The sequence below is a fragment of the Corapipo altera genome, unplaced genomic scaffold (assembly GCF_003945725.1).
Source record: "Corapipo altera isolate COAL_440 unplaced genomic scaffold, ASM394572v1 24b, whole genome shotgun sequence".
NCBI lineage: Eukaryota > Metazoa > Chordata > Aves > Passeriformes > Pipridae > Corapipo > Corapipo altera.
The window spans coordinates 10,989,689-11,014,528 of NW_020884888.1; the positions used below are offsets into that span (position 1 = coordinate 10,989,689).

The following is a 24,840-nucleotide window of genomic DNA, read 5'->3' on the forward strand; positions in this document are numbered from 1 at the left end:
CCCCGCCAAGGGGAACATGTCTCCGGTTTGTGAACGAGAGGGTTTCCCCTCCCGGCAGTCTGGCAGCCGCTGCCCCAGAAGACCTGGCTCTGGGGTGTCCCAAATTGTCCCGCTCGCTTCCTCAGTGGGACCCGTGAGACACCTTCTCTGTGTGGACATTCTCGTCAGCGAAACTGCCCGGCCACAAACCGGCAGAGGCGGTATCTGCCGGCGGTCTTGGCTCGCTCTGTCCCTCGCATCGTTGGATTTTACACTTGAGGCTCTGAGAGTAAGTGAAAAGTCCCATGTTCCTACCATCCCACTGCACGTGAAATGCCGCTGAATGAGCTCACAGGTTTCCTGGTTTTCCCTTGTTGAGAAAGAACGGCAGATAAAGCTGAAGAACACAGTGCTGCACGTGGTTAATGGTTAACGAAAGAGTGCAGAGTGAGCACAGCAGAAGTGAAGACCAGATAGTCACTGGAAAATCCTTATAAATTTCTTGAGGTTAAAATTCCTTAGCCACTTCTGGTAACGTCTTCCTCACAGGGTGGGAGACTATAAGAGAACCACAGAAAATACCTGCTTCCAAGGTACCTGGAAAAGGAGTGAAATCTCTTAACAGGTAAGGATAAATTCGGTAATGTCTGAAAGTCGAGTTGCCTCTGCACTTTCACCAAATAATCTGATCCAATGAGTCCACATAATGTGTTAAGTATTAAACTAGTCAGCATTTAGAAGTGCAGCATAATATGCTAGATGTAAATCTATTTTAATTGACATGTGCTTTAAGCCAATTTTGTTGAAACTTCATGAATTCTTGACTATATTTTGAAATCAAAACTCTGCAATTCACAACATTTTTAAGGGAGTCTCTTCTTAACTGCTTCTAAAAATTGACTTGAGGTCACTGCTGGTAAAGTGAAGAAGCCTGAACGGGTGGCAGTAGATCTAAGTGATGGTATACTGGGCAGTCTTGGAGCTGAATCCCAGTTGACAAGGTAATTTTATTAACCTTTTCAAACTTGATCAGAAAAAAAGTTATTATTTGTTTGAAAATTTAGTTCTCCTAGTCCTGTAGCTTTATTTCATTGTAATAGCGTCACATTAGTCTTGTCCCCTTGTAGAGGTCCTGTTTATGACACAGGGACTGGAGCCATCCCCATAAATTTACACTACAATTTTACGTGGGCTAAATGTGAAACAGCAAAAATTACTTCAACGCTGGTAGGGTTCAGAGAGCAAGAAGATAATGAAATTGGAACTACCATTCATAAATATAAAATTGGAAAAGGAAAGGTGGAATAAAATGACAGTTTTTACCAATTACCATTTACATTACAGAAATTTTCTGTTGTGTCAATGGTAAATTAAAGGGGAAAAAAAAGATATTCCAATAAAAGTGTGATGAAAAACAAGTTTCCCATATAACTGTGATACATGCTGAAAGGTTTCCTTGGGTGCGTGACCCTTGATGGAAGAGCATTCTGGCATTCGAAGTGTGGATCCCCCACCAGTGCATCTCCAATTCCAGTGAGGAAACTGGAATTTCTTGCAATTTTGCATGAATAGGGGATTTACTGAGACTAAGGGTGTGGACTGTGGATTTTTAATTATACAGCTGTGTCCTTGCTGCACACATGGTGGGGTAAAACTGTTGTTTCACTGGTAAAATGGAGACTGTCATCTCTCCTGTGTGTCTTGTACTGTGAAGACAGTAGCATGAAATACCAGGACTCGCGTAGGTAGAAGTTTAGAAGATATTATGGAAGTTCTGATAACAAAGAGGTTGCTGAAACCTCATATTTGAGAGTAAGGAGATGGAACAGGGCAGTTCTCAAAGGTTGCTGCAAGCTGGCACATCGTTCACAAGATTATAGTCTTGTGAAAGTGTGGAAAACTTGAGATATATTTTGCCTTGCCCCATTGCCAATCAGCTGGCTTCTGCTGAGCACATGGGAAGTGTGCAGAGCCAAGACAAGCTGGTGAGGGGATGGGTAACGGTGGCTGAGATGGTGTGTTGTTTCACCGTAATGAAAAGAAAATTGCTAAATGTTGTTTAAAGCTGTCAGAGAGTTTCTTTGAATGGTCAGTTGATACGTATCCATGGGAAATTTCTGTGTTGCTTCAGCCGTCCCTTTAGTGTATGTTTCTTACTCTGTTTCTTCCATTATACATTAAAAAGTGGTCACTTCATTCTTCTGAGGCACAAAAAATTATATATTTTTCAATCAGAGGTAATACATTGTGTAATCAGCAAAATATATGGCCAACAGTATTTCATAATTCCATCACTGGTAAGTGAAAAAAAAATTAGTCCAACCTGTACAAAAAACCTTAACGTACTTCGAGCATATCCTAATCACAATCCTGTTATTCATCTCAACTAATTCTGTTGCCTCTGCATATATGCAGTCCTCCAGTGTTTCTCTGTCCCTATCTAGCTAATGTTCGTGCTGCTTACATATTTTATCTTCTGGCAAAGATGTATTACCTGTAGCAAACATTTGGAATGCAGCAACTGTCTTGTTGTACATTTTTCACCTTCTTTCTTGATCCTGTGTAAATTGTATCTTCGTCTATTCAAAACCAAATAACTAAATAGGAGAAGAAATGTTATGATAAATAGTCATTACTTGAAAGGTAAATTGGGATTTTAGTATTGGGTTCTTAGAGAGCTGGCAAGAGCATTGTACACTTAAAAGATTGTTCTTACAGTTTACTATTAAATAATAACATTTTTCTCCCATCTTGTCTTTGAAAGGAACATTTGGTTTGAAAATTGAGGGAAAGTTTGTTAAGCTTTGTCAAGATGTAGTAGAAATTAGTTTTATCCTTCCTGGTTGTGTGTTTTCAAAGGAATTAGATGGTTTCTAGGGAGTCAAATGTAGTTTAATGCTGCTGTTCTTATATTATGTCAGATGTATTACTTTATTCCTGAATATATTCTTTACAATTTCAAAGGCAGACGGTGAGAGAGATTCTGTCTCTAAGAAGATGATGACTGATGTGAGGATTAATGGCAGCACATGATATTTTTTTCATTGATTCTTTATCAGTGAAATGCCATGCCGTAAGTCTCAGTGTAGGAACATGGGATGATTTGAAGGCAAAGATGTGATACCAGTGCTGTGTAACCTATCAAACAGTCCCTATAGAGGATGTTATCTCCCCCCTGTTACATACAGCCTATCTCTACAAGCCTTGGTATGAAGTAGAGAAGTTAGGAAGATTCTGAAGTGATTTGAACAAAGATAACATGGAAAGGTTTCTGTCACTGAAAGGAGGATAAGGAGAGAGGACATGGTACTCTTCTGATCTTAACACTGGAGACAATGGAAGCCATAATAGCAGCAACTGTGCATTTCAGTAGAAGCTGCAATCATAATAATCCTAAGCTAGCGTTATTATTAGCATTTCAGAGTTTCAAGCCAATGGTGCCAGACTTAGGTTTGTGACATTCCTTATGCTTCAGAAAATTCTTTTTTTTTTTATACCGAGTACCGTCTGACTGCTAGGGTTATGTCAATCTCTGGTGTCAGTGTTACTGTCATATAATTTGGAGTTCAAGGGCTAGAGCAGCACGTTGAAATACATAGAAGGAAACTGCAAAAAGGAAGGGAATAATCTCTTCCTGCTTAGTGGACAGGATGTAAATAACAGAGTAAATCTGGGGGAAATAGACATCCTAGAAAAAAAAATGCGCTGGAGTGTATTGTTTAGGGAAGCTATAAATTCAACATCAGTGTAGTGCTCCTGTTAAGTTGCTTATAACACTCCCCTCTGTTTTGGCCTCATTTGTACTCAGTTGTGCTGTTGACAGATTGTTTCATTTAGATGAAAAAGACTTCACAGTTTTAGATTTTTTCTCTGACACATGACAGTGCAGGTACAGTTAACATGATGTAACATAAAAAGAAACAAGCATCATTACTGTGACTACTTAGTCATGTAAAAAAGCAAGATGGGAAATTACAGAGATACTGCATATGGTGCTTTCTGCTTTTAAAAACAATCTGAGCTCATAAAAATAGAAAGCATCCAGCTAATTGTAGAACCAGGTATATAAATTTCAAGGCGTATATACGTTTCCAGATACATGGGACACTCTGAAGGCTGCTGAAATGCCAGCATGCTGGGGAGATGGCTGGCAGACACCTTTTCATCTCGGACAATACCCTAAACAAAGTGATCTTTCAATGGGGCTGATATTGTCCCTTTCTGTGCTGTTTCTTTAAATGGGGGGAGAGAGAATGAATGCAAAGGATTTAGGAGGAGGTGACATTTCTTTAATGGCATCCTGTAGATGCATTATCTCACAGAGACCTTGTTCTTTGTATCTCACTCTGATTAGCACGAGTCTGTGCAGTTTTGAAATGCTTGGACAGTTTCCCTGAAGAAATACATGTGCCTTCCAGCAGCTTTAAATTGCTCTTGATATGTTTGATATCCTTGTACATCTGCAAACCCATCAGAATCTTGCTGAGTTTTTGACTGTAATTCTTTCTGTGGTAATTATATTTTCTGCAGTTTTAACCACAAATGATGTGAAAAAGTGTTTCCCTCTGTCTGTTTTTAATCTACTCTCCTTAATTTCCCTGAGTAATTTCTCTTGGGCTTTTAAAATTTGAAAAACAGAAAGAAGTTCTTTATCTTCTCCCTTTACTCTTTCATTCCCTTATCCTTTCCTTGGTTTCCCTCATGTTGTTCTGTTTTCAAAGCTATCCAGGTCCACTCATTTGAATCTTCCCTAGAGGAGGGCATAAGTGGCTTTGAAGAAAAATCTTCTCTTACACTTCAGGAGGGCAGTGAAGCAAGCGTCTTTGAAAGTGAAAATCTGAGAGAATATTGAATATTCCAGAACTGTTCCAACAATTGATCGAAAGTCCCTAGAATATTTTTCATATAATTCACTGACTTGTTCTTACTCGATCCAAAATTCTTGCTATTCTCGATCATACTACTTACTAAGCAGTTTTCATTCAACAGTGCCACCAAGATTGCTTAGACTAAGTCCATTAGTTTGACCCTTAAGATATTTTCCCCCCTTTGTATGCTGTTACTTCAGAATTAATGTTGAGCTTCCTGCAACTCTATACTGACTATTCAAGAGGTGACATTCCTAGCTCTCCTCCCCAGTTTCTATGGCTGCATCTTTATTAGGAAAAGAAAAAGAAGGGGGAGTGAGATGGGATGGTGAGATGATACCCTTTCACTGCAAGCTTTCATATCTTACTAACAAATATAAAAGCCCCCAGGTATTCCGACTTTCATGTATTTTAGGCAGCTGAGATAGAGAAGTCTAAGAGACCTCCTTGGCAGGAACTGTGATTGAGATGGGACATAGAAAGAATGGACCAGGAGGAATATTCATTGTAGTGATGGGTCGTGACAGGTCTGAGATGGAAGATGATGAATAAGCCTGTACTATAACCAGATAAACTAACATCTAAGAGAATTTGTGGGAGAGAAAGAGGAATATTGTGTGTATTTCTCTTAAAAGGACAGGCCAAGGATCTGGCTCTCAGAGGTGACTTAGAGGGGATCTCATCAATGTCTATAAGTATCTGAAGGGAGGGTTTCAAGAGGATGGAGCTCTTCTTCATGGTGCCGAGCAATAGAACAGGAGGCAACAGGCAGAAACTGAAGCACAGGAAGTTCCACCTGAACATAAGGAAGAACTTCTTTACTGTGTGCGTGACTCTACCCTGGAACAGATTGCTCAGACAGGCTCTGGAGTCTTTCTCACTGGAGATATTCAAGAACTGACAGGACACAATCCTGTGCCACATGCTCTAGGACAGCCCTGCTTCAGCAGGGAGGCTGGACCAGATGACTCACTGTGGTCCCTTCTAACCTGACCCATTCTGTGATTCTGTGGTCTGTTGCCCATGGTTACTGACACATACTGAAGGTGTTTTGTAAGATGATAATATTTTCTGCTGAAGTATAAAAGACCAGTTAATTTTACAGAATTTGCATAGGAAGTGGAAACGCCCAGGGAACAAAAAAACCTGATCTTTGAAAAGAAAGAAACGATGGCTAGAGAATATCTTTTAGAAACATCTGTCATGAAAAGTAGAAAGTAGAAAGGTGTTACAGATGTTTTCATATTAAATAGTAAAAGGTTAATAATTAAAAGCACCTCTAGAGGTGATCTTAATCTATGAGGAAGGCTCCTTCATATCACTAAGTTTCCAAAATAACCTGTAAATAAAATTTAGTATTACAATGTAGAATCAGAGAAAATACTTGATTGTGAGAGCTTGGAAACCTCTGTATGATTGTACTTAACACTATTTAGTATTAAGTAACAATGATAAACTGGTGTATACAGTCAAACTTCCTAACAAATGGAGATATGGAATTATCATTGCCCAGAAATATAAGTTCTGAGACAAAATAAATTTTTTGTTTACATTTACCTTAATTAAGCTGATTAATTCAAACTAACCAATTAAGTAATAGAAAGCATTGGTGAATAATAATAGCATAAGTATATCTTTAAGGAATTGTCTTACTCAAACAGAAAACAGCTCACAATCCAAATAGTGCCAGTACAGGCATCCCTAGGCAGTCACTACCTTAGCAGCAGGGTCGTGCTGCAGTTCTGAGTGGTTTCACCACTGGCTCTGTGGCCTGAGTCAGCAGAAAAAGCAGTAACCTCTAACTGGATGCACGTTATACATACTCCCATGGTTTTCCTTTTTTAATATTTTTTTTAGCATTTTAATCTTTTTTCTTATGGTGTAAACTTCTGTTTCTTCAGTATTCTTTTTCCTCCAAGGAAATTTATATCTAATGTTGGCATCCATCCCTAGAACCCTTCTTTTTATCATATCCTAGAGTTTATTTAATTATTTAGTCATACCTTCTTTTTTTGTTGAGGCTGATGACATACAGCCTTTATTCAGGTAAGTGTGTAAATTCATGCTTATATTTGTTAAGCTTCTGTTACAAGATCTTTCCAGACTCTACGAAGTCCTTTATTTGCTAATTGCTAACATGACAGGTGCCTCACACACTCTCTCTCCTGTTTTCTGTTGCCTTGCACATGCCAGAATTTTTTTCCTTGGCACTGCTCACTGGGGCGACGACTCGTCTCATTTGTCTGCCTTGCCAGCTTTTAAATGGGCCCATATTGTGCCATTATCTTTAGATACCTGGAGACCAGGTACAAAGGTGTTAATTCCCAAACAAGTATTGCAGGGCCACACTCTGAGGCCTGCCACACCTGCCAGGATAGGTGCCTTGTTGTGTTAGGCTACTGAAAATAACATTTATTAGAATGAAAAGTTTGAATTCAAAAAGTAAAACCCAGAGCCTTACAAATGTGTTTCGTGCTAATGAAACATAAGGCACAAAAAAATAGAATACATTATTATGATTATATGTAAGTGTAAGGATTCTCTGTAGCTGCATCAGCAGCTCAGCTAGTTATAAGGCTGATCTCAAGAATATCTGCCCACGGCACACAACTGTTGTGTGAATTCATGCCCAGGGTTGTTCTTACACCTACCTCTGCCTCCTTCTTTTCAAGGTTATTGATACATATTTCTATTGTACATCGTAATGAGTGTGTTTCTACCTTTAGGTGATTTCCATTCTAGCACTATTTGAGAATCTGAGATGCAAACCTATTTTTGTCCGTTTAATCTCCCTTTTAAAAAAAAAAAAAATTTTTTTTTTTTTTACCATTACAGTAATTTGTTACGATGTTGAATATTGTTCTGTTCAGCTCAGTAATTAATTGCGTACTAGTCCTTAAATGACTTTAAGATTGAGTGGTGAACTACTCATTTGCTACTACTGTGGGTTCCTCATGTTTCCTTCCAAGGCTAAAAAAAACCAACAAAAAATGTCATTTGTTTTTTGCTACAGTTGTTGCTTCATTTTGGAGTTCCTTTGGCAATGTTTTTCTAATTTTTCAAGAGCACATTTCTTATTCTTTTGAATATATATTTCTTAAAAATACATTGTGCCCTTTTGGAGCAACAATTTTTGACTTAATGTGTCTTTATGAGTAGTCCATTTTAAAGGTTCATAAATTTGGGTAAAATTTCATATCTGGCAGAAGGAGTTAGATATTAAAGGTTGTATTGGGAAGCCAATGTTACTAATCCTACAAAATAAAAAAATTATTACAGATCAGTAAGTACTGTCTGCTAGCACCTTCTTTCTGAACTGTTCTTAATTTTTCTACTGTTGAAAATGGCTGTTAAAAACCCACCTTTTGGTTATCGTTTTATTTAGAAAGTCATCTCTAACTTGGATGTTTCATTGATTTTGAAACTTAAAATGATCTTGATGTTCTACAGGTTCCTTGGTGGACCTATATACTTTTGCTGTTTTACTAGGAAAGGCATATTCACACATCTTTAATTTTTCTTGGCTTGTTCCTAGCATAGAGTTCCATCACAAATTCTTTTTAAGAACAAGGCTATCAAGGCTATTTGCTGCACATTGCTTTTAAGTATTTCTTTTTAGTGCATGTATGTTTGGTACATAAATTACAAAAAAAAAGTGTGTGAACAAAGGTGTGCTATTCTGAAGCTTTGAATGTTATTGCATCGTGTTACTACAACATAATTAAAATAAAAAGATTATCACATCTTATACAGCTGACCTTGCTACCAGGTTTTGATTTGTCAGCTTTTTGCAGTCTCTACTGCTCAGCACTATTCCATGTTAGAAGTGAATCCATTGCTTGTTTTCAGGAGAGGATTGTTTTTTTGAAAAAAGACAGTTCCTACAGAAAACTGGTAGTTACTTTAATAACAGAAGCCTCTGATAAGTTGTGGAAATGTTTCAAAATTACTATGATGATACATCAAAATTTGTTGTATTCAAAGCAGAATAAAACATTCTTTTGCTCCAGAAAAGTACCTGTAAAGGGAAACTGGAAGGAAAATAGAATAAATGTAGATGTAGAAGTACAATTCATTTGTCTGAAAAACAGCAGAAGGGTTATCTTTTTAACCAAATAGGAAATCTTATGAATAAAAATGGCTTATTCAATAGATATTTAACAGGACAAACAGAGAGAAGTATGAAATGGGTAGTGCTAGATAATGGAGTGTCACTGAGCTCTGAGTAGAGGAGGTTGTGTCCTCTGCTGTAATTTGTACATCATTCTCTGCTTCACTGCACAGTGCCTCTACACTACCAGTTCGATCTCAATCACAATATTCAGCTCATTTTTCCTGGGGAAAAAAAAATTAAGTTTAGATGCCTGATGAGGATGTGAATTCAGCTTCAGTGTAAGAAAACCCACAGCTCCACCTATCTCTATTCCAAATTCAACAGGCAGAGCCATAGCAAATGTTTTGATTCTTAACACAGGTTCTGGATCTCTTATTCCCCAGTCTTTTTCCACATGCTAGTTGAGGACGCTTCTGGTCACCTTGTCATCACGGTTTTACAGCTTGTCTTCCTGGGTAGCAGCAGTAGCAGCCAGCAGAGCTGTAAGCTGCAGAGCTGAAGAGAAGTGTATTGTTTTGAGGATCCAGAAATACAGTCGGGCTTTTTGTGGCAGCTTGCTATTCTAGGATTGGTAAAACCCAACTTTTCTTTGTGAGTATCCATTGAATGTATAGCACTATTTCTCATGGGGTTGTTTTCCAGTGAATAGAAAGTAAGGAGATCATGTAATTCATCTGTCGTTTCACATCACATTGAGGTATTTCCTTTATCTTAGCAATGTTGCAGGCTTAGAATGTGTTTGATATGCATTTATTCACAGCTGAAGAATCTTAAGCTTTTTTTTATATAGTAAATGAATTACTTCAGTTATTCTTGAAGATTACAGTAACATAAAATGTGGACTACTGACCTGGGTTATATGAGTTTATTATTGCATAAGATAAAGTAAATAAATCATAATTTTGGTGAAAGATTAGTGTGATTTTACATGCTGAACATACATATTAAGAAAGAAAATTAACAACCAATGTAAAATGTTAACTGCTATTAAATAATTCACTAGTCAGATACAGAAGAGTTTTCTTAAGGTTTGCTTCAGTGGGCAACAGGAATAGGTTTAGACTGGTGTGTTGTTGAAAGAGAAAAAATATCCTCTAGAATTCAGCAGAAGCTATAGGCAGGTAAGGTATCTTGTTTCAATGTATGTAACATAAAATGTGGTAGCAATTCTCCTTCCCTAAGCATATTTTTCCTCCATTCTGTATTCTCTAAACACTGAAGAAGAGTGAAAAGTTACATTTCTAAACCACTTTCTGCTGAAAAAAGTAGAGATGTAGGGGTAGAAGAGATGTCTCTTAAGACTACACAGATCAAGATCTCTCCTAAATAAAGGAGATAGGGTTTTTTTAAGAGTTGGCAGGAGGGAAAAAACCAGAAATCTCAAAATTTCCCAATTTTTCCTAGATTGTCTTTCAGAGAACAATACAGAATGTCAGACTGCTGTGAAGGCAGGTTGCTTCTGGACTGGCAACAACTGACCTCAGAACGAAGAGGTTCAAAACCTGTGCCTCTGACCGGAGACACTCTCTCAGAGTTCTGGCAGAGTTCAGTGCTGCCACTTTAAACCTGGCCTAGATTAAGGCTGTTTGGATTCCAAATTCAGCTGAAGTCAAATGTGTTAGCACAGAAAAATAAGCTGGAAGAGAACAACCCTTTCTAGCAAAAGATTTTTATGGAAAATTCATCTGAGAACTTACCCAGAATTGCACAGCATACAGCAAAGGCTTACATCTGTACTTGAAAGCAAGAACTTGAACTAAGGTCTCTGAGCATAAATGTAATGAATACATTGGACTGTCCTTCTTATTTAACTGCCTATCTCTGCCAGTCACATGTAAATCCTGCCTAAATGAGAGCCTGCCTCTCCTAGTGGTAATGTGGAAGCTGTGACTATCTGAAGTGTGGAAGGGAACAAGATCATAAGGAGAACAGATGGCAGGCAGTTCTGAGTGGGGATATGGCTGGCTGCACTTTGGTGAAGCTACCTGCAGCAGCTTAAGCTGTTATCTTTTCTGGTACACTGTTTTCCCTCCTAGCTGGAGATGATTGCCTTTCTTGTGGAGCTGGCAGGAGGGATCGTGTGAACACTTGGTGGCTCTGTCACCTAATGCCACAGGGACAGCCAGGTTCTTTTAGGGGTCTTTGGTAGAATGAGAATTGCTCCCAGGGTTTTAGATAAAATTAGACTTTTATTATTACATAAAATACATACTTTTCAACATAGTTTAGTGTTATCTACAATTTTTAGCACTTAGCATAGCTTATTGTTGCACAAAGTTTTTATGAGTTATTATCCTTTAAGCAAAATTTCTAATAATAAGTGTAATGAGTAATGAGCTTTCTTACTGTCTGGAATCTTTAATTACTTACACTTTTAGTCATTTGGACTCTCTGCAGATCGTGTCAAACTCTAAGTAACAGGTGCATGATACAATAATTGTAATCTGGACTCACACTTTACCCAAAAGAACATGAGTCACTCAGTCTTCAGAGGGAGAAAACAATGGTAGCTGCATCCCAGGCCACTGGGGGATCACAGGTTTTGCTGTCCAGCATCAGGACTTGTGACTGCTTGATTTTATGGGCAATATTTCACGTACCGTTACACTTCTGTGTTCCCTAACAGGCAACACCACATCCTGGCAGCAGTACTTGGTGGGCAGATAGTTTTTTCATAATGCTGCCAGGGAATCTGGCTGTTCTATAATGGTGGTCATCACATGTTGGTGACAACTACAGAGGAGGAGGTGACGCATGATTAGCTCACAATTTGTGGCTGTTTGTCTTAGGAAATGGTGTTGGTTATGCTAACTATATTACCTGGAGTCAGGAGCAGGGCATATACAGGTCACATGGCTCCACTGGAAAGCTGTCATCTTAGTGTAAATGTGTCTTCCTGCACAAGCGGTTTAGATGTGTACATATATCACTCCTACCTCTGAGGCAAGGACAGTAATCCACAGCAGAAGGTAGCAAACATTACTTATTGGTTCAGCTGTGAATGTGTGTCCATGACCAGAGAGACCTGTGCATGTGGAGGGTTCAGTTCCCATTCAGTTCTCTGGAGCTCTAGGTTTTTGATATGTGTGAAGTAATTTCTCTTTCTTGGAGAAAGTCCATGTATTCAGCACATTTTATATTATATAAGCATAAACTCTTCAGAAGATTTGCATTTCTTTTCTAGAAAGGTGCATGTGTTAGCACAGACTGAAGGAGAGCCAAAGACACCTTTGCGGCAAAGCTGACAGGGAGGAAGGGCAAGAAACACCAGAATGATCCCTTGCCGTAGTATTTGCTGTAATCTGAGAAAGCTAGGCACCAACATGCTCTTTATGGGGAGACTCTAGTGTTGTTCTCATCCTATAAAGAGTGACTCAAGGCTTATATGGGTGACAAATGCTCTTCGAAGCTTTTTGCAAGTAGGGCATGGTAGTGCATGGCCGTCATGACAAGGCATTAATCACGGTCAGTGACAAAATGTCTTCTCGACTGTCATGTGTTCTTTGATATCTTTGCAGACAGTGATCCAATCAAATCACTTGTGTAAGAACAAGTGCTGCATTATGTTCCCCCTGTATTTCAAGCCATCTTCTTCATGCCTCATCTGGGTCTGTCTTTTCATCCACACAATGGACTATTCCATTCATAAACTAACTGCTATAACTTTCTTTTCTAACATGAGGCCTTCATAGCAGATTTAAGCCCTGATAGCAGTTCATCTATCAGCCACAGCCCCTGTGAGGCTCACAGTAATCAATGCTTGAGAAAATTCTCTCTGCGAGCAATACATGGCTGGACGAGTGCCCTGGCAGTGCCTACGCCTCTAGGTAAGCACATCTTCTCAGCTCACAACAGAAGCTATTCCTATCTCTTTATTGGAAGAATCTGCCTACTGTGATTGCAGCCTGCTCTCACTGTCTCTGCGACTCTTCACAGCCTGTCAGTTTTTCTGTTGACACTTCTTCAGTTCATCACAACCTCTCTCTTTTTGGTAGGCTTGCTTCTGTAAGAGTAATGTACTCAGGCTGCCACGAACCAGCAAGTGGTACAGTAACTCTTCTGAAGCTGTGTGTTTCAGTCTGTGTCCATGTTCACTTTGTTAGCAGTTCCTTTTTATCCTGCTTTGGTTTACCTTCACATGTTCACACAGACAGCAATAGGAACTGAACAGGGAAAACAAGTCACACATAAAATATTCATGAAAGAGAGAATAGTTACTTTCCCAGTTTGTCATCACTGTCTGAGATTCATCTCCTGGCTAATCTGTTGCAAAGTCTACTTATGTTCTGCAGGAGACTTAGGTTTTATCCTCATACGTTGCAAGTAATCCATCTATTTGTGTCTGAAGGCTTTATTTAATTCTTACTTTCTTCCAAAGGAAATGCACCCTTTGTTTAATTTAGAAAATTATTAGTTGCACATTTTGGTTAAAACATTCTCTTCTGTCTTGTCCCATCCTTATGGCTTATGCAGATTTGGACCTTGTTTATGGAACATATAAGGACTTTTCATTCCAGTACATCTGAGTGATTTTCAAGGTTTTTTTTTTTCTTTCTTTTACCTTTTTATAGACAACTTTCTTTTTCATTACTGGTATTTTTACATTCATAGAAGAAAATATTGGGTGGAGGAAAAAAAGAGAAAAATGGGGCTCTACTACTGTTCTCTCTTTGAAGGAGCAACAGCAAGGAAAACAGGAAAAAAAGGCCTTCAGCCTCCAAATAGCGTCCCTGTGCTACAGATAAAACCAAATATTAAGCAACAAACCAGTGTTTTTTCTTATGCTTAGGCAACAGTGACTGTTCCTTTTACGCCAAATGTGGAAAACGGGCACAAACATTGTGCTAATACAATTTCTAATGAGTTGTTTCAAATTGTTTTCTCAATATCTAAAGTACTGATGATATCTGAGTCAATTAAAAGCCCTTCATGTTATAGCTTAGAACAGTATTGTTCAAATAATGTTAGGCTCAGTGAACTACAGCACAAACACACCTTGATCAAATTTAGTAACTAGAGCCATACCAGGAGGCTAACATACAATAAGTGTCAGCCTATTCAGGTGAGGGGAAAAATAAAGTTGAGTGTAAAATCATCTAATTGTGACTGGACTGAAAGCCTGGGAAAACTGCGTTTTCATTTCTAACCTTCATTGTACAGTGGTGGAAGAGGTAAAAACTATTAGAAAGCGGGTACAACTTCCTCTGCTTTGATCCATGTCTTTGCACTTGGACTGACAATGGGACTGCAAAGTCGCTGAAAACACATTGTCTGCATTGTTTTCTGGTGCTGTGCTCAAGCCTCCTGTTCAAACACATTATCTCTCCCACCTTGTTTGCAAACCAAAGGGTTCAGCAATGGTAAGAAATTGATACCATTACTGCATGGGCACAGTACCATTAGATATCATCATCAGGGTGACATACCTCCATGTGCAAAAAACATATTGAAGCTTGTCTCTTGTTAGGTGTGAATAATGCAGTCTGTTGGTTACTTACCAACAAGCCCAGGCCTTTAAACCTTCTGGGATCATCTATTATTTCTCACGCACTTCTATCTTGAATTTTGAAACAGTTTGGCAGTAAAGGGGAGATCTCTATTCACTGTGTTTCAGCAGTAAAATAAGTTATTTTCTGTGAAAAAGCCTGAAGCCCTTCAGAAGACTGAAGGATCTGGAGCAAATTCAGAGGGCCACATCAGGTCTGGCTTAGCCAGCACCTGTGATAGAAAACTTAGTGATCTTGGTTTTGTCCACTACAGAAAGATTCTGTTAAGCCAAAATTTGTGTATTTGCCAGTAGTTGATGATGAGAATTATGAAAGTAGTAGGAGTCAGAAGAATTACTAGAATTGTAGAGAGACATGGAATATGCTTTTTAGAGGTGCATTTAATTTCCCTTTTCCAGCTTGCCTGTTGTACGTCTGACACTTTATTTCCTTTTTCTTCCTGAGGAATTAAAAAAAAAAAAAAAGAAAATGTGATTATTGTCTGTTCACAGGAAGATTTACAGGTACAGCAGAAAAATAAAAACATATCAGGTGGTATTTCAACACTGATGAAACCACCATTTTAGTACTCCAATCTTATTTTTAGTTTCCATTTTTAGTTTCCTTTGAAAGTTATTTACCTTGTGCAAGCCATTTAGGTGAAACATTGAAGTGAGATTTCAATTATCTTTAAGTTTACTAGAAACGTCTTCAGTTTCTGCATCTCTTATACCCTTAAAACAAATTTTGAATTTTCAGCCTTTTTCAGTCAAATTCAAAGAGAAAGAAAAAATAAGAGAAGTATCCAAAACACTTGTTTTCTTATGGGTTCCCAGTATGTCGAGACTGTAACTGTGAACACTCAGGAGTTGATTTGCTGTGGAAAAAAGACCAAAACAACAGAGTCACTAGCAACTGACTCTGAGATTTCTTGATGCATTTTGAGATCATAGACAAATCATTACAGCACCCAGTCTGGGCAATGAGAATGCAAGTCACATCACAGAATAATATCTAGCACAACAAACGTAGTGGAACTAGCAAGTTGACGTGTGGAGTTTAGGTCCTGTTTTTATTTTGAATAGATTCTTCCAGAATTGTACCAGAGTTGTATTTGGTCTTATAACATTAGAAGAGCAAACACAGCCACGACAGTTTTAAAATATATGACAGCCAGGGCTTCTTCCTCCTTCACAAAAAGGTTGGCTGTAATACTGCAGTGTACTGGAGACTGGTGTAGGAGCAGTGACTGTCCCAAATCTACCTGGCTATAAGCTGATCAGGACTGTGAAATGCTGATAGTATTTTTTTTAATTAACTTGAACCACATAAAAATGACAGGAAGTTAGCTGGATTCATCTAGGAAAGAGAACTCCACATAAAACTTTTAGAATAGGAAAACAAATCTTGAACACTTAGTATTGCTTTTAAGTATACATTTGATGAAAGAGAGAAACTGAAAGAAGTTGGATAAAGCATATCCAGGGATGTTAATCCCACATATATACCTGTTCAGAATTAGCAGTCACCTGAGTGGTATTTCAGTCATATCTGTGTTTGTTTCCTGGAAATAATGTTTCATAAAGTGGATCAAAGCATGTGCTCTTACAGCAGCAGCCTCAGCAGAAACGTCCTGGAGTGTGTAACACAGAGCGGGTGCATGTGATCACTCACTGTTAATGAACTCAGACTTGTTAATGGAGTCCCTGGAAGAAAGCACACACCACTCCATAGTTAAGCAGGCAGTGGCCGCTTCTCGATCAGATCCGTCTGCCTTTCGGATGGGTTTTTTTGCTGAGTATATTTTGGAGGAGATGTGGGAGGAGGGAGAGATGCTGCTGCTGCATGTTCAATGCAAAGCCCTTGGCTCTGATAGGCTGAAGGGACATGGATACTCTGCCTATATATGCAGGCAACTGCATCCTCTCCGCTTTATAGCTGTGACAGAGGAGCAAAGAAAGACAGTGAGAAAGACAGAGGAGAAGGAAAAACCAGCTCTGTGTAAGTAACATTCTTTGTCCTTAAGGCTTTGTGGTTATTAAATTCAAGTAGGTACATTTGGATTAATGCAACAATTGGTTACTGAGAGTGGGAGCTCAGCTAATAAACAGCTTGTGTTATTTTAGGCATAATAATAAAAAGAAAAGCATTTATTTTTAATCTAAGTTTGCACAATGTATCGTGTACCTCTCATTTTGATTTTGCTTCTTTTTACATCTGCTGTATGTCAGCTGTAACTGCTTATATACATTTATGCAGAATCCCATGTATGCAAAAAGTTTGTATCTTGTCTTTCCAAATACAGGAGTGCTTGGAATAACCAAGTAGACCTTGGGAAATTCTCTACCAAATATTTTGAATAATAAAATTTCAAGATAAATTAAACGCATAACTTTTTAGGATGAGGTTTTCCTCAGAAATAACCCTTTCTCGTCACTATAGTAAGAACTCAGAAGGGAAAATTACGAAGTTGCAGACTGTGCCAATGACAGCAATGAATACAGTAAGCAACTTCTAACTGGAAAATGTAATTTTTTAAATAAAATATGAGGACTCTTAAGAGATAGTCCTAATTCTTGGCTTTTGCAAAGGTAGAAGCACAGAGTAAATCCAGTTCCTTTTTACTCATGATGAAATAAAATTCATCCTGCAGTCCTTTTTCAGGCAATATCCCATTGCCAATGGTGGAAGTTTAGCTTAGCAGTAGCAAAAACCTTCAGTTAGGTTCAGTAGCAAAAAGTTCTAATAGCTTCAGTGGTGTCACTGTAGCACCATGAGCCTTTAAATTACATTTTGTTCTGCAACAATCAGTTGGCAGAATAGAAAATGCACTTTTCTCATTTATTGGAAAGATACAGAGTTATTACTTTTTTTGAGCAAATACAGCTATCAGTTTTAGGTGCTATTAACGTGTCTATGTGTTCTTCCTGTCTGTATTTAATAGTAGGAGCTGCTAAAAGATTTTATTATGTTAGCTGTTTATTTTACTTTAATGAACTGGAGAACAGGCACACATAAAATTGTAATGTATCAAATATATGTCTCTCTTTTGTTATCCTTTTCCTCTTTTCCCCTTTTTTTCTCTTTTTCATCTTTTTTTTTTTTCTTCCTCATAACAAATTTCCTGGTAGCATTTAGGTATCTTTTACATTTATATTTAGTAAATACAACTCCCCCCCAAACAAACAGAATCTAAAATTATAGACCTTTTAACAGAAATATTGAAAAAGCTGAATTTATCAACATAATATTGTAACTATAAATGTACTGAGTAATTAATTGTGTGTAAACTGCTCATTTGCATGGTTCAGTTTCAAATAAAGCAGAAAACTGTTTGCAAATGAACATATGCAATCTAAAGGCTAACAACAATTTTTGGTAACTCCACTAAAAAAAGGTGTGGCCATGTTCTAATTTCAGTTCACTGAGGTAGAAGGAGTAGTTGAAACAAAGCAGCAAAGGATATGTCAACTTTAGATTGTGTAGTGCTACCCAAATCTTCGTTCGCGAAGCCTAGCCATGAATGAATGAATGAAAGTGTACTTGTCCTCTGACAAATTACAGCAAAATCAAAGATCTAAGAGTTTACATGACTAAATAATACTAAAAAAGATACATTGATATAATTTAAGGTTAACACGATTGTTCTGGTTTTTACCTGCAGTTTAGAGCAGAACTCAATCTTCTCCGGTAAAATAGGATTTGATCCGAAATATGCAGTTGTGACAATAGCCATTGATTCTTGCTGGGAACAAAAATTCTCAGACATAATATATGCTTGGTAAAGTTGTATTCTATCAGAGTGAGACTGTCAATGACTTTGCATACAGACTGTTTACAATGTGGTAGAGGTTGATAATTAGGCAGGGTGCTTCCTGAGAAGCTGCGCTCTCCTTGCTTGGGGTTCAGCAGGCAGATCCTGAATAAGCTGAAATTCATCCTGGAAGGTATGAGATCTCTGGAAGCGTGGAGCCCTCCTCACTCTTTAGGGGCCTTCAAGAAGATAGACCACTATTAAATACTTTAGGGAGAGGCTTAGTTTCTCTGAAATTTCCACTTAGTTTTGGAAACTTGGCCTTCATTATTTTGCAGTTTAAGTTCTTTTGACTTAAGTGGATATTTTGAGTGCACGCAGACTGTAACACTCATCTCTTCAGAAAATACAGATTCTCTTAAACAGTGTTTTCACTTTTAACCCTAAGGACTAAGTTGTCTGACGTATTTTGCTTCTTGGAAAATTACATTCTGTATTTTTAAAATATAGTGGCATAGAGGGAAGGTCTCTATGCATTGTGTTGTTGCATTGTACATGTGCTGAATATGCATGCAGGACGTGGAAATATTCGCTACGGGTAGAGAGGTGAAGTAATTTGTCCTTTGAGAGATTAACTGGTAAGCATTACAACTGTCTGCTGGATGTGGCTTCCAGAGCAAGTAGTAATTTCAAGCAGATGAAGTGAGGTCTGTAGTGAACAGTTCAGGAAGAGAATAAAAATAGGGATGAGAGTGTGAGTCTTGTCACTCACAGAGAAAAAATGTAAAATAGGAGGTGAAAAGGGTGACCACTGTGTTCCTGCAAGGAGTATGCCTTCACAGTTTCCCCATAAGATACATGTATTACAGTAGGTAAGGGATTTTCAGGCAAGGACTTTTAAGAAAGAAGATTCATGGATACAAAAGAAGTAGATTTTTAATTTCTCAGTGCAGCCAAAACAATGCTAGGATGAGCCAGTGGACCTCCAGTTCTTGGGAAGAAGTATAATGAGTAAATAACAAACAAGATCTCAGTGATTATCTAAAATGTGTATTTTGTCAAATTGGACTGACAAATTTCAATTCCAGTTCAGTGTTAGTTTCATTGATAGGATGAAACCACAGAATGTGTATCTAATGTTTAGATATAAATTTTATTTGCTTATCCTGATATCTGAAAAGAACTTTGTCCAAACTTCTAATAATAAAAATGACAATAAATTATATCAGCACACTGTATAGCAACAAGATGACGTATATCATATTTGCAATAGAAATCAATTTCAGACAAAAAAATCTAGGTGGAAGAAAAATGGTCACAAGCTATATAACATACCATCTCTGTTGTGGTAATATGATAAAGTAAATTTATTTTTGTCTATGTGTTTGTGAGCTGTTTTGAGCTTACACACAATGTAATTTAATTTATGCCTTTTGATTTATATTTTGGGAATAGCCCAAGCAATCCATGGAGGTTTCTATGTTAAATGATGTTAATCTATATTTGATTACTATGAAGTAAATCTAGAGGATACTGTAGTAATACTCTTACATACTCTTACCTGTCTTGACATTGTACTTGTGGTTCACTGGATCCACAGATATGGAATGAGATACTCAGATGAACTGATCCATGTGTAAAAGTCTCTCGGAATGACTATAACACTGTAGTGAGCAGCAGTAGTGCTGGAAACACCAATCCTCAAGTTCTGAGTCAGTTCAGTCTCAGGCATCTCCTACTAATTTGTCCTCATGTGTTAAATTCTTGTTTTCTCAGCTTTCATCTCTGAAACCAGAGAAAAAATAAGATTACCTTATGAAAGTTCTTTAGAACATGTTATAGCAATGAACTCATTAATGAAGTAGCATAAAAGAAATAAAACCAGCATAAGTTAAGGGTTAAGTTAGAGGTATATTGAAAAAGAAGTGCAACAGTACAATATTTAGATTTCTTCTGGCAAAAATATCTAAACCAGAGAACTGAGCCTTAGGGTGTAATTAGGTTGCTGCCACAGAGATGCACATTGATTCCTGAAGTTCATGCTGAACTGTGAACAAAGATGTGTTAAATGAAAAGGCACATAAGATTAGGGAGGTATTGAAGAAATAGAATCATACTAATTTTAAGGAGTAGAAGCAAAACTGCTCCCTTAAACAGTCTTTGAAAAGGGAGATGACACATAAAGCTGCCCACCAGAACCCTCTGAGGACCATAATGACTACTGGCAATGTGTTTGCAGCAACTTAGTAGGAAGGTCTCAGAAAGGTCCTAATACACTTTTCAGAAAAGCATAGACAGAGCCAAATAATAACTTTCATAATGGTTAGGGAGAGTAATATAACTCTAGTAAAATAGCAACAAGAACAGCTATTCTCTGCGGAGTCTTGAAGTCCCTACTGTGCAGATCCTTGCTTTCCCAAGTGGTTCGTGACCTAACAGCAGCACCCAGCCTTCTTAAATAGCGGCAGCAGCAGCTGCTCCACACAAATCCCAGATCCTCAATTTGTAGCAGCCGAGATGTCTCTAGGACAGTGTTTATCAATGATGTCTTTCTTTTGTGATGTTACAGTACTGGTTCAAATATAATAAAGTCCAGAGGGGTCTCTTTTCTCGAAGTCATGTCCTCAGTTATAAATCCTTAGCACGAATACTTGCTATCTGAAGAGTTGTGTCTTAATTACCGAATATTCACATTGTGCTTACAGTAATTATTTCTTTATAAAGTGAAGAACTTAACATATGTGAACTAAGTGTAGTAATTCTTGACACCAGCAGTGAGTGTCCTTGTTTCACTTGCTAGTTTTCTTACTAGCTCCCAAGGAACAATACCATTCAACCTGAGTCTATAAAGACTCTAGACACTTTTTAGGCACTGTGGTCTAATTCTTCACCAAGTACTCAATGCACAGACACATAGAGTAAAAAATTTGGGTGGGCCAGGGTGGCAGGAGCAGGCACCCCTAATATTGTGAATTTATGTTTGTAAAGCACTTTGCAGGCAAACTCCAGCTCATCTCAGCTTGGGTGTGCTCACACAGTCTCTGCCTATCTCAAAGCACATCTGGATCTCCAGCCCAACATCTTGGAAATATGGACAGCCCCAGAGAGAGCTTCCTCACATCCTCCTGCAAAACACAGTACAGATCAACTTGAAGTGAATTCTATTTAAAGACTCATTAAGAGATCAGGTTTAGTAGGTAACACAGCATATGCATTTATAGTGAAAGAGTAAAGGAGTTAAATCTTGAGGCAAGACAGGAGTCAAGAAGCAGATAAAATGACAGGGTGGCACAGTGGATCACTGTGATAACTGTGATTATTATAGCTTGTTATTACAGATCATAATAGAGACACACAGCATGCTATTTTCTTAGACCTCTTCTTTATAAGGCAGGAGGGAGTAGAATACGTGCCACTTAACAGTGCCACATTCTTGTATCCACCAGCAGCCATAGGGATTAAATCTGTAATTTCTGAGACTTCATCAATGTGCTTCTACTGTTCTTTTGTGCTAAAGGTGCTGGCTATCTGTATTAAGGTAATCTACATCATGACCATATGAGTCATCCTATAAATCATATGAATAAAATGTTTAAAGCTAGTAAAATTTTCTTTCAAAAATGACTTTTTTTTCCCTTTTTTTTGAAGTGTTTTTCTGATAATAAGCCCTAAACTCTGATACCCATGGATGCTGCAGAATTCCGCAAGAGAGGGAAGGAGATGGTGGACTATGTTGCAGATTACCTGGAGAAGATAGATAAAAGACAGGTCTTCCCAGATGTGGAACCAGGATACCTAAGGCCCCTCATCGCAGACTGTGCACCCCAGGAGCCTGAGAGCTTTGAGGATATCTTTAAAGACATTGAGAAGATCATTATGCCAGGGGTAAGAAAAATGGATCTGTAGTGTAATGTTCAATACTGCATTTAGGTTTTCAAAGACTTTAAAGAAAGCATGGGTTGAAGGCTGTGCAGCTAGACCTTACCAGCATAAGTACCCACACTATTAAACTTTTAGAAGGCAGGAGTCTTTACATGTTAAATATGATCTCACACTTTACACAACTAATGTTTTCTGTTCTTCCTAGAAATAATCAAATAATTCTTTTGCTTCAAGCAAGGCTTACTTTTGGAAATAATCCCCTTTCCTCCCTTGAATTGGTTAAGGCAAAGCTTTATAACTTTCAATGTCATGTGATATTTTTTCTACCCTCATAGCACAGTAAATATTTTACAAAATGGTAATTTTATTAGTCTGCTGTGCCTAAAGTGTTCTTTCAAGCTGATCTTTAAATGTTAAAATTCTCTTAGGAGACTTCTTTCTATTACAGAGTTGACTAGAAAGGATTCTCACTAATACTTGTTCTGTTGACTTGTGCTCTTTGTGCTCTAAATGTCAGCTTCTTCTAGTACCTAAAGGCAGATGGCCACTACCTAAATATTAGTCCTTGGATAGATCAGTATTGGACAACAATGCAGAACAAAGCATCTGGCACTTGTCCAGATCTGAATCTTTGTTGTTTTTCCACTCATGGTATACTTTTTTTATTTTAAATATATGCTTGTCTCCTAAGATCTCTAAGTAGCTTGAAGAGGACTGAATTATAAGTAAATGTTAATGAGGAATCTCTCCTTTGGATCTCTGCAATAACTACCTCGGGTTACTTCTCTAGATGTAGCTAGGTGATACGATTGTGATGTAAGTGGACATTGCAATCTCCAAATGTGGTTGGTCAGTGTACTATAATACCAATTCCTTTTCATTGACCAATGTAAATATTTGATATTCAAGAGGACTTTATCTTGTTTCCCTTGGAGCCAGCCCTGCTGTCTTTTAGCAGGCAAAAGCTTCACTGAAGTCAATTGAAATCTCTCCACTCTTTTCCAAGGTTTGTGGACGAAGTCTTAAATTCAACAGAGTTAAATCAGTGCAGATTAGATAAGAGAATTATATCCAACACATACAAATACTTTAATTGCTGCTCATAGACATGATTGTCTTTTCTTTTTCTTTGGAGAAAAATGGTAATGATTGTGAATTAGAACAGAAAACACTTTGCTTTGAGCACTTAAGAACATTCAATAAAATAATGCCAGATTAAAAAAATAAGAGATGACTCATTTGAGAATAGAAAGCGAGACATTGAATTCCAATTATGTCATCAATATGTCATGTTCCCTCTTAACTAAATTGATTTTTTTCTTGCAAAGAAGTTTCCTTTTACAAAATGATACATTCTGAAGAAGAAATGTTCTAACCAAAATCTTTCCACTGCTGTGAAATGTTAGTGTTAGTGACACAAAGAGCACAAGTACAAAAATCCCAGTTCTTATAGTAACTCTGATTCTACCTGTGTTGTTTATACTAAATTCTGAAGACTCGCGTGAGCACAGAATCATGAGGTCATAGTATAGTAGTGATTGGATGGTACCTCTGGAGATCATTTAGTCCACCCCCACTGCTCAAGGCTGAGTCAGTTAGAGTTAATTGTTTAGGACTATGTCCAATTGGTCATGGAATATCTCCAAGGATGAACTCTTCGCAATCTGTTGTCCTATTCCGAGGTTGGAACTGTCTCACAGTAAAAAAGCTTTTGCTTATGTTTAAGTAGAATTTTCTGTATTTCCATTTGTACACATTTCTTGTTGTCTTGTCACTGGATACTGCTGAAAAGAATCTGGCTTCACCTTCCTCACACCCTCCCATGAGGTGTGTAAAGAAGGTTAACACATTACCAAGATACCCCCTGAGCTTCCTACAAGCTGAACAATCCCAGCTGGAATTAATCATCTCCATGGCCTTTCACTGGAATCACTCCAGTATGACCATGTCTTTCTTTCTTGTACTGAAGAACCCAGAACTGGACACAGTGAGGTGTGGCCTCACTAGTGCTGCGAAGAAGGATTACCTCTTTTAACCTGTTGGCAACAATTTTCCCAATGTGGCCCAACAATGCTGCTGGCATTGTTTGCTGCAAGAGCACATTGCTGGCTTATGTTTAGCTTGTCCACCAGGACTGCCCGGCCCATTTCTTCAGAGTTGCTTGCCAGCCAGTCGATCCCTGGCATATACTGGTGCAAGGGGTTATTCCTCCCCTGGTATGGGATTTTGCATTTCTCTGTCGGACTTTATGGGATTCCTGTTGGCCCATTTCTGCAGCCTGTTAGTGTCCCTTTGAATTGCAGCATGACCATACCGTATATCAAACACTCCTCCCAGTTTTATGTCTTCTGCAACACTGCTAAGGGTGCACTCTATCACATCATCCTGGTCTTTAATGAAGATGTTAAACAGTATTAGCCTTTCCCATTCACAAAGCTTTGCTGCCTAGCCCAAATAACCTTCTTGTCCCATGTTTGGAAATACCTTAAAGGTTCTTTCATCTTCCCTGATATTGAGGTGAGGCCTGTAGTTTCAAAGATCATACTTCTAGCCTTTCCTGAAGATAGGAGTGACATTTGCTTTTTTCCCAGTCTTCTGGAACATTTCCAGTTGTTGTAACCTTTCGAAGATGTTCGAGAGAGGTCTCAGTGACACCCTTTAGCTCCTGCAGCGCTTGTGAGTGCATCCCGTTAAGCTTCATGGACTTACGTATATCCAGTTTATTCAAATGTGTCCTAACTTGATCCTCCTCCAGGT

General features: G+C 38.1%; 1 protein-coding gene across 6 annotated transcripts in view; it reads left to right on the plus strand.

Annotated features, from left to right (window-relative positions):
* The first annotated feature begins 413 nt into the window (after window positions 1-413).
* DDC (dopa decarboxylase) overlaps window positions 414-24,840 on the plus strand; it is a 71,874-nt gene continuing 47,447 nt past the window's right edge. For 3 of the 6 annotated variants that reach the window (XM_027643971.1, XM_027643967.1, XM_027643970.1), the window contains exons 1-2: window positions 414-604; window positions 21,850-22,086. In XM_027643971.1, coding sequence (XP_027499772.1) covers window positions 21,886-22,086 — 201 coding nt within the window. In that variant the 5' untranslated portion in view covers window positions 414-604; window positions 21,850-21,885. Of the gene's footprint in view, window positions 605-885; window positions 981-16,400; window positions 16,449-21,849; window positions 22,087-24,840 lie in introns of those variants that run through there. The other 3 variants (XM_027643968.1, XM_027643969.1, XM_027643972.1) reach the window with 3 other exon arrangements.